The sequence below is a fragment of the Phyllostomus discolor genome, chromosome 5 (assembly GCF_004126475.2).
Source record: "Phyllostomus discolor isolate MPI-MPIP mPhyDis1 chromosome 5, mPhyDis1.pri.v3, whole genome shotgun sequence".
Classification (NCBI taxonomy): Eukaryota; Metazoa; Chordata; class Mammalia; order Chiroptera; family Phyllostomidae; genus Phyllostomus; species Phyllostomus discolor.
The window spans coordinates 136,439,905-136,449,363 of NC_040907.2; the positions used below are offsets into that span (position 1 = coordinate 136,439,905).

At 45.2% G+C, this 9,459-nt stretch overlaps 1 protein-coding gene across 1 annotated transcript; it reads right to left on the bottom strand.

The window, feature by feature from the left end:
* Positions 1–519: 519 nt before the first annotated feature.
* LOC114497089 (60S ribosomal protein L7a-like) lies at positions 520–4,361 on the bottom strand. Its single transcript, XM_028512720.2, is given in 3 exon segments — positions 520–796; positions 799–1,041; positions 4,229–4,361. Coding segments are annotated over 3 exon segments (618 nt in total). The 3' UTR covers positions 520–554.
* Positions 4,362–9,459: the final 5,098 nt, after the last annotated feature.

Here is a 9,459-nt window from a genome sequence, read left to right on the forward strand (position 1 = left end):
AGAAGACAGTTGTACTTATCCAGGGGCCATCTGATTACATTAGGAATATTTTAGGGGAATAACTAATCATGTGGTTCTAGTCAAAGTCTTTTGACTTTGAGAATTTGACAAACCTCCAAAGACATTTGACAAAAGGATACAGAAGCCTCACGGAAACAAAGTACCTAGAGATATTTCATACAAATTGTGAGGACAGCTATCCTCACAATTGGTAATGCCCTCCTTTACCAAGGCAGCCGCTCTTTCCTCTCACTCTCGAACCACAGGCTCTCACGTGTCTGCCTCCTTCTTTATATTGCTCTGGTCTGTTTGAATGCAGATTAGTATCATCTAGTTACACATGAGCCCACAGTCATGTGTTCTTTTAGTTCAGTTATATTCTATCTACTGAGTATGGCTGAGGCAGCTTTTGATTTAATTTCTTCTTTTCTTTTTCCTGAAGGAGAGTTTTTATTATTTTTACATACAGAAACTTCCACAGTGCACACTCAGCCCAGTTTGGTGGCCAGTTCCTTAGTCTTGTCCTTTTCCAGATTAGTGATGCGAGCCCCCAATTATGGACCCAGGGCACTGCCACCCCAGTGGCAGCAGATCCCATGGTATCTGTCCTTGTAATTGGTCTGGATAGCTTCCACCAGCTTAGCCAGGGCTCCTTTGTCTTCTGAGTTAACCTGTGTGAAGGCGCTGGTGGTGCAGGTCTTCCTGTGGACCAGACAGTGCAGCCCGACCTTCCCCGTGGTGACGCAGTAGGGAGCCCCCACCTTCTGACACAGGGTGGGCAGGAAGACAGCCAGCTGATGGGACCCATATCATGTGCCATTGCTGCCAGCTGGGCCTTCTTGTTCTCCACCAGGGTGGTGGCAGTGTTAACCCCTGCTCGAAAGACAGGTGGCCTCTTGGTAGGGACACTGCCTTTGTTGGCAGCTCTTTTCTCGGCCCAGACCAGCAATATCTGCTTCCTCTCTTGCTTTGTCTCTGGTTGGTACTTGTGGGCCAGCTTTTGATTTAATTTCTTAAAGAAGTATTTTGAATGGGTGCTGGCTAGGCAGTGGATTGCCAGGTCTTGGCCCTAGTGTGTACTATTGATCCAATCAATCATAGCAATTCTGCAATGGATAACTTGTGTACTTTAGACTCCTTCAGGGTCAAGGGCAGAGCAGGCATATTGACAAACTAGAAGAAGTACTGTGATAGGAACTGTAACTGGCTAAGGAGGTAGGTGGTCTTGAAAAAACCTGTTTTGTTTACAGACCAAATCACCACTCTTGTTTAATTTATAAATAAACACAGCTGTGTGTGTCAAGAAAAATACCTCATCATATCTTTAATCCACTTTCACTGACATTTTAGGCCCTTTGAATTATATTAAAAGCAATAGTCTAGGACCTTCCTTGCTTTGTTGCAAACATTGAAGGCCGGACAGGTTCATGGTATTTGCACAGAAGGAATAATATTCACAGAACTGTTGGGATGTCTGGCATGCTTTTATTCGTGGGTGGGTGAGCCATGCACACTGCAAGCTGTGTGTCTCCCAGCATGTCACATGTCATGGCCTTTGCTTCCCAGTGTGGCACCCATCATGGCACCTGTCCCCTTGCGTGTGTCTCATCATTGCACCCAGCAGGGAGTCCCTAGCTGTTTAAGTTCTAGAGGGGAACAAAGTCAGAAAATTGCCAGAACATTATATAACATAACATAATTCTGTGCCTGCAAGCCCACTTCATGTTATGGGAACAGTTTACCAGACCCAGTCTCAAGGCTATGAGAACACTGCTTATCAGGCCCCTGCAAGGTTATGGAAACACAGCTTCCCTTAGCTACCCAGACACCTGGGTGAGGAAGCCAGACAGCCTCCATCTACTGTGCACTTGCTTTCTTCCTATTTTATTCTTGGCTTTCTTTCTGCCTGGCTCCTGGCCTTCACCTTCTCTCTCCTGTAGATACCAGCGCAACCCCTGAGGCTATAAGGCAGATCTGCTGGTTTTTCTCAACCCTGACTCTTCCCTCTTCTGGTGCCTCAGGAAGGTTATCCCACTTTAAGTTTTTTCAACCCAAACTCCAGTACCAGATTATTGGTATTTGGACGCCCTTCTAGGTATTATTTGAATGTTTAGCTTACTTGTGTGATTCTCCAATGTTTTTATAAAAAGAGTGGTTTTAAACTTTTAACTGGCAGAGTAGATAGTTTCTTATAACTTTGTTGGTCATGTCTCAAAAGTAGGATATAAGTTATTTTCTGAAACATAAATGAAAACTAAGAAGTTAGAAACAAATAGAGCTGTTTTTTAAAAATTTTTTATTTTAATCTTTGTTCAAGTACAGTTTTTTCCCTTTTATTCCCATTCCAGCCCACCCACCCAACCCTCCACACTTCCCTCGCATTACAACCCTCCCCCTAGTTTTTGTCTATGTGTCCTTTAAATTTGTTCCTGTAATCCCTACCCATTCTCCCCTGAAATTCCCTCTTCTCTCCCCACAATAGGGCTGTTACCATGAGAAATCCAGATCAGCAAAGTCATCTTGTCGGAAGGGCATCCTAACCAGGAGGACCTCTTTCCAGGTTCAAGATATTAGTTATTTGCACTTGTAAATTCCTTGTGTTCAGGTTTTTGACTTTTTATCTTGGTTACCTCTTTTTAAAATTTTAATCCTCACCTGAGGACATGCTCATTGATTTTAGAGAGAGGGGAAAAGAGGGAGGGAGAGAAACATCTATCGATTTCCTCTTGTATGCACGCTGACTGGTGACTGAACTTGCAATCTAGGTATGTGCCCCGACTGGGAACTGAACCCACAACCTTCCAGTTTTCTGGAGGATGCTCCAACCATCTGAGCTACACCAGACAAGGCTATCTTGGCTACCTTTGAGGTCTATATGAGAGTTTTATTTGAAGTTCAGAGAAATCACTTCACAGTTATATTGTAGGTTTCTTGATAAATTCACTGTGGGCCTTTTTATCAAAGGAGGGTTTAATAATGAATCTGCATCTTTGAATGGCAATATCAAAGCACAGATGCTCTTCCTCTCCCACCCAAGATGCATGTAAACCTGACATGGGATATTGTGTTCCATCCTGGTCCCAGTACGCTGAGCAGTTCTCTGTACAGCCGCCTGACTGAATCACTTTGTCAGTCTTTACAGTCAGAGTTATGAGAAGAATTGCTCATGGAAGTTTCGGTGCTCAGCCATACTGCACAAAACGATTTAAACTGGAGTCAGAGGGCAAAGTTTGGGGACTGACATGAGCAATGATGGGGTGTCCTGCCTTCCTCAGGGAACTTGGCTAGAACACAGGAGGCTAGGTATGAGGAGGAACACATAGTGAAGTGCCTATGTCACTTCTGGTGACCATGTGGCCTCTTTGGAGCTCCATTTCCTCAGTAAAATTAAAATATTGGGTGGGATTAGCAGTTTCTGGCTCAGGCAGTGGGTTGCTCGGGTGTGTTGCAACTGGTTGCAAGTATGTCACAGGTAATTGGTTACAAGTTACATTGAAAATAGTGAGGTTTGGGAAATAATTTTGTTTTTAAAGAGTGAACTCAAGGCTGTTCCTATAAAATTATTCCAGCTTGCAGTAAGATATGCTTTCATAAGTCAAAGACTAGAGAAGTGTATTAGTTTTCTAGGGCTGTCATAACAAAGGTGGCTTAAAACAAGAAATATTTATTCTCTCACAGCTCTGGAGGCCAGAAGTCTCAAATCCAGGTGTTGGCAAGGTCATGCTCCCTCCAAAGCCAGTAGGCTGCAGCCTGATGAATCATGAATTCTAACAGCCAGTGGGGAACTGTCCAGGCACTTGTAAACAGTGAGCTAACTCAGTGTTTGCTTTCTTGGAGACACAGCTCTCTCTTGAGAAATTAGTGAAACATTCTCCCTAGTTGAGGGCATTAGCTCCTTCCACTTCTGGATTTCTTTGAGGGGAGTCCTTCACTTGGCTTTGTGGCCCAACTGTCAGAGCTGTTTAGAGGGATCTTACTGGAATGATCCTAGGTAACTGGGATTTATCCCATTTTCAAATTGCTCAGAGAATGCATTTTCCTTAAGATCCATTCCAATGCTCAGCACTCCCACTCTCAATAGTTTTTGTTCAGAATTTAATATTTGATGTGGTAGGCTAAGAGAGTTTTCCTCTGTTCTTGCTTAGAGGAAACAGTGATTTGCTCTTCACGCTCCTTATAATGAGCAACAAAATTCAATGCAGACTTCGTGTGGAGGGCCCACAGTTACCATAGGCAGTTAGCCAGGTGAGCTGGGATGGCAGTAGCGCCGGGCCAGGAGCAGAGACCCAACTTTCTTGGAAGACGGCCGCTGCAGTCTGTATGGGAACCAGTGCACATGGCCAGTGGAACCCGTGATCCATGGTCGTGATCCGTGGTTGTGCCCCTCTTCTCTGCCCTAAAGCCTTTTGCGAGACTTTTTGGCATGGCTGCTTTCTGAACAAGCTTGCTGGCCCTTGGTTGGTTGCGAGTTTTCCATGGACTCAGCCCAGTTGAAAGATGCAGCCCTTGCCCCTTGCTGACTGCACCCAGGCGCCCTCCCAGTTTGGTTTATCAGCCTTCGTGCAGTCACCTCTAACCACCAACAACCTGTACATCAGCAATGGTGTGGTTGCCAAGCACAAGCTCAAGCTTTTGTCCATCAGATCACCTCAGCTATCAAACCTCGGCAGAGGCGGAGAACACCTTCTACCAGGACAACCAGTACCTGGGAGTGACTATGGCCAACGCACTTCCTTCGCGCCTCTGTGACTTCCCGGGCCCCATGGCAGAGCGCACCCGCCATATGGAAATGAAGAAGGGCAACCCGTGCTGTGCTGCGCTTCCGTCTCTTCTCTGAGGCCTCGGGAAGCCCCAGCCGCCGCCCGCCTGGACCAAGCCAACCTGCTGTTGTGTCCCACCCAGCAACAGCTCCGGAGCAGCTTGTCCACTATGAGTTCAAGCTGTTTGGCAAGAATACTGTGCTCATGGTCAGCTGTCCATGGGTGTGATCCCTGATGTCTACAAGAAGGAGGTCGGTTTGATGGCAGCCAGATGGAAATCGATCCTGGTCATCACTGCTCCCATGGTCAGAGGTCCGGATCTGCAGTTGATCCTACACCGAGATCTGAGTCAGAACATTCTACTTTAGTTGATACAGAAAATCTGCTGATGGCTTTTATAAGGATAAGAAAAAAGGGAGGGTGATAGCAGTTTTTAACCGTATAATCCATATCTTTGAAGAATAAAAACTAAATGTGAGAGGTTTGTGAAAATAAGTTCCCTACCATGTGAGTGATGTCATAACCACTGGGGCCAGAGAGGAGATGGGTGGTGCACACTTAGTGCTCATGCGCGGGGCATGCCCCAAGCATGTCAGCCGGCATCCCACCCCATTCTTTGGAACCCCAAACCAGTGCCTTAGGTACCGTGCCACCTCCTGTACCTCACAAAGTAAGCGCCAACCTACTGGAGAAGGAGCCTCCCAGTGGTGCTCCAAGAGCCCTGGGAGCCTTAGGGCACCTTCTTCAACTTTAGTGACCCAACTCTGAGTTTATAGATGGGACTTAAGCATAAGAGAGTTTAGAAGGAAGTATTTCATTACGTAAAATAAAAAAAAATTTTTTTGAGCTATTCCAGATGGCAAAGTCTCAGACCTTTGATGAAAGATAGCATTAGCCCCTTTCTCTGGGGCACGTTCTGAGAGAGCAGGCCTGACGTGGGGCCTCCAGGGTTCCTGGAAGGTTGGAGCTGTGGTGGTGGTGGAGCGGTGGGCAGCTCTGTCATCTCCTATTCAGGTAACCTGGGACCCCTTGGAGGTTAAGGCAGTGACAGCCCTTCTCTCACAGGGTTGGTGTGAGGATTCAATAATCACCAGCAGTGTGCCTGATACATGGCATGTGCTTCAAGTAAAGGGCAGCTCTGGCTGTTACTGATACTCTCAGGTTCTGCTGGTCCATGGTTGGCACACTTATTCTCACCACAGCATCTGTGTGCAGCTTTTTATTTACAAAGTGCTCTTCCAAAGAGTTATGGTGTGGGGGAGAAAAAGTTTAAGGTCTTTTCAGGCCCTATGTCAGGGACGCCTAGACTTAGCAGACTTTTCAGAGTTCCCATTGTGTTTAGTTTATGTGTGTGTGTGTGTGTGTGTGTGTGTGTGTGTGCCGGCTGTGAAACAAGGAGCTGAAACAAGCAGCATCATTCCAGCTGCCCCTCAAATGCCTTGTTTAGGGTCACTAACCATTAGGACTGGTGCATCAGTCTTGCCTACCACTGAGACCCATGGGGGCACTTGCCCAAGGTACAAACCAGTTGTCCCTATGACTAGGCAGGCCTTAGAATCCTGACTGTTCAAACTCCCCATGCAGCTTTGGCAGAGTGGGGACTCCCACAGCCATTGTGCAGAGAGGATCATGCAGCTGTGGCAATAGAAAGGAGAGCCACAAGCCTTTGCCAAAGTGGGGACCCCTGCAGTTTTAGAAGGGGGGACCACCACCTGGCTTTAGCAGAGATCTCGGTGACACAGCTGAGGGTGTCCGGAGCCAAGGGAGGCCTACCAGCCTCCGCCAAGACGGATTACTGGGAAGAACTGGGGGGCTGCCTGAGCCACAGGCTTCTATTTCTTTTCCTGAGATACAGTACCCCAGACTGGGCAAAGGCGGGAGGAAGGACTGTGTGAGATTGTGGGTGTTTTAAGGGACTTTGGGATTTTGATGAAGGCATTAGGGCACTACTTTAAGTCTGTATAGCATTAAATAAACATTTCCTTTCCTTTTCATGAATCTCTGGCATTGAGAGATGTCTTTCCTCTGGCGGCAGACATAACGGACCTGGGGAGTTCCTTTTGGGTAATAGTATATTGTCCCAGGCCCCTCTTGGCCCCCCTGGTGTTCCGTAACACTTGCAGAGTGCTGAGAAATGTTTCATTAACAACCAGCTCTGGGGGAGAGGGTTGGTCCTAATGTGTAGCACGTGCCAAATTCCATGGTGTACATGCTCTCTCCATGACTAATTTCAGGCTATCAATGTAACTGCCCTTGGAGTTGAGGAAGAGGTGCTCACTAATGCACCACACAGATATAATAGCTGTAACTAACCTCAGGAGAACATAATAGTAAAATGTAGTCAAATAATTAGGAAGTGATGAGTTTTAAGTATATGTCACTTTGGTTTTAACTTATTTAACTGTAACTTTTTATAATTTAATTTTAATAATGGCTGCATAAACCTAGTGTGCAAAATTCCTGAAAATTTAACAGTCAGCTTTTGTATTAAATATGTTGGCACAGCTAGTACCGTGGACACTAGTGAGTCCAGGATTCATCTTTCACTCTGGCCACAACACCTAGGCAACATTATTTAATAATACAGAAATTATTTGTCTCACAGGAGCATCAGGGATTTTACTAACTAAAAGATATATCTTATCTTACTTGTGCTGAGTTGAATGGTAGCCCTTCCAAAAGATATGTCCAACTGGAACCAATGATTATGGTCTTATTTGGAAAAAGGGTCTTTGCTGATGGAACTAAGGATTTTAAAGTGAGATCACCTTGGATTATCTGGGTGGGCCCTAAATCCAATGACCAGTGTCTTTATGAGGGAAGACAGAGACAGAAGAAAATATGCAGACACAGGGAAGAAAGAGGCCATGGAAAGACAAAGTCAGAGATTGGAGTGATTCATCTGCAAGCGAAGGAATGCCAGGCGATGTCGGCAGCCACCAGAAGGCAGGAGAGAGGCACAGAATGGTTCTACCTCCAAGTCTCCAGAAGGAACCAACTTTGCGGAAATCTTGATTTTGGACATGTAGCCCCCAAACTCTGAGAGAATAAGTCTCTGTTGTTTGAAGCTACCAAGTTCGTGATAATTTATTACAACAGCCTTAAGAAATTAATATACTACTTCATGACAATCAGTCCTGGTCAAATTGGACTCCAAAAAAAAAGGCAGCTTTCAAAATTTTAAAAGCTATAAAATAGTACCTTGGAAAATTATATAACACTATAACCACATATAATCATAGTGTAGGAGGCAGGTGAAATTTAAAGGGAAGAGCAGTTTACTGCTGGTATTCTTCTTTATCCTAAAAAGTTATCTGGTATCTTAATATACCTTACAGGTTAGGCATGGCCAGACTCCCTGGTAACTTGGACACAACCTCAAAAGTGCCAATTGCCAGAGCCTATTTACCAAGTGGGGGAAACAGTTATTCTTAAATTTCTCAGCTACAGACTTCTTTTGTCTTCAGAGGGTATACTCCTATTTAACAGAATACTTATTCTATGAACTGGGAAAGTAAAGAATAAAGGGGTTAATAACTATGATATGTGAATATGCAAGATTGAGGAAAGGTGGCAGATTTGACATTTCCCATTGATTATGTTTATTAATCTGACTACATCATGTGTGGAGCTCCAAGACAGTTGCAGTAGAGTATTAAACTAAGCAGGGACCCTTCAAGATGCAGGGCCTTGTGCACCTGCATGGGTCACATACCCATGAGTCCAGCCCTATTAATGGAGTAGCTAGCATATATGCTGCTGGTAGGAAACTTTGATTCTTACCTCTACTATTCTGTTCTCAAAAAATTTTTCAGGGTTCTTAGTTCCATTTAGAAATGACCTGCCATATATTTAAAGGAAATAAATTCTAATATGCATTGATTTTTTACATAGATATCTATAGAAGTTTTATTCACATTCGCCAAAAAATGAAAACAACCCAAGTATCTTTCAGTGGGTGAATATAAAACAAACTGGTACATCCATACAACAGATATACACTGGGGAGAAAAATGGATGGGAACATCACCAAAAAGCAATACTATGGATGTACCTCAGAGATATTATGCCCAGTGAAAAAAGCCAGATCCCAGAGGTTACATCATGTGTAGGCAAATCCACAGAATTCTGAGTTTCTGCCAGAAACACTGTTTGGGGGACTCTGCCACACCTACCTTGGTATTCTGTGGGCTTGTTTTTCCTTCCATAGAATGACATTGTTACAGGGTGCAGCCAAGAGGGGGGACCCCAAATGGGCATTTGAAGTGGGGTCCAGAACTTAAGGTGTCCAGGAGATTTTAGGATGTCTTCACCCCCATTCCCCAGGTGTGGGTTGGGGGAAGGGACAAATGGAGCAGGGCCATTGAGAGCTGTTTTGCATAGCAACAGCTTTGTAGCTAACCTGTGGCGTGGTCATTTAACATATCTATAGCCTTTGGCTGGTTGCTTAGATATGTTAAATAGCTATGGCCAGGCTCAAGGCCAGAGGGATGGAAAGGGATCTTTCCAAGATGGGACTTGGGGGCAGGTCCCCCGAGTTACAGCACCTGCGTGGGAGCTTGGAGATGATTGGCTCCATGACATGGGGCCACACCTGCCCAGACTTATGATGGCAGTCCAGTAAAGCTGGAAGGATATGAGTTCTAGACAGAGTGGGGACTCTCCCTTCCCGCAGCCCTGAGACAGAGAACCACGCAGC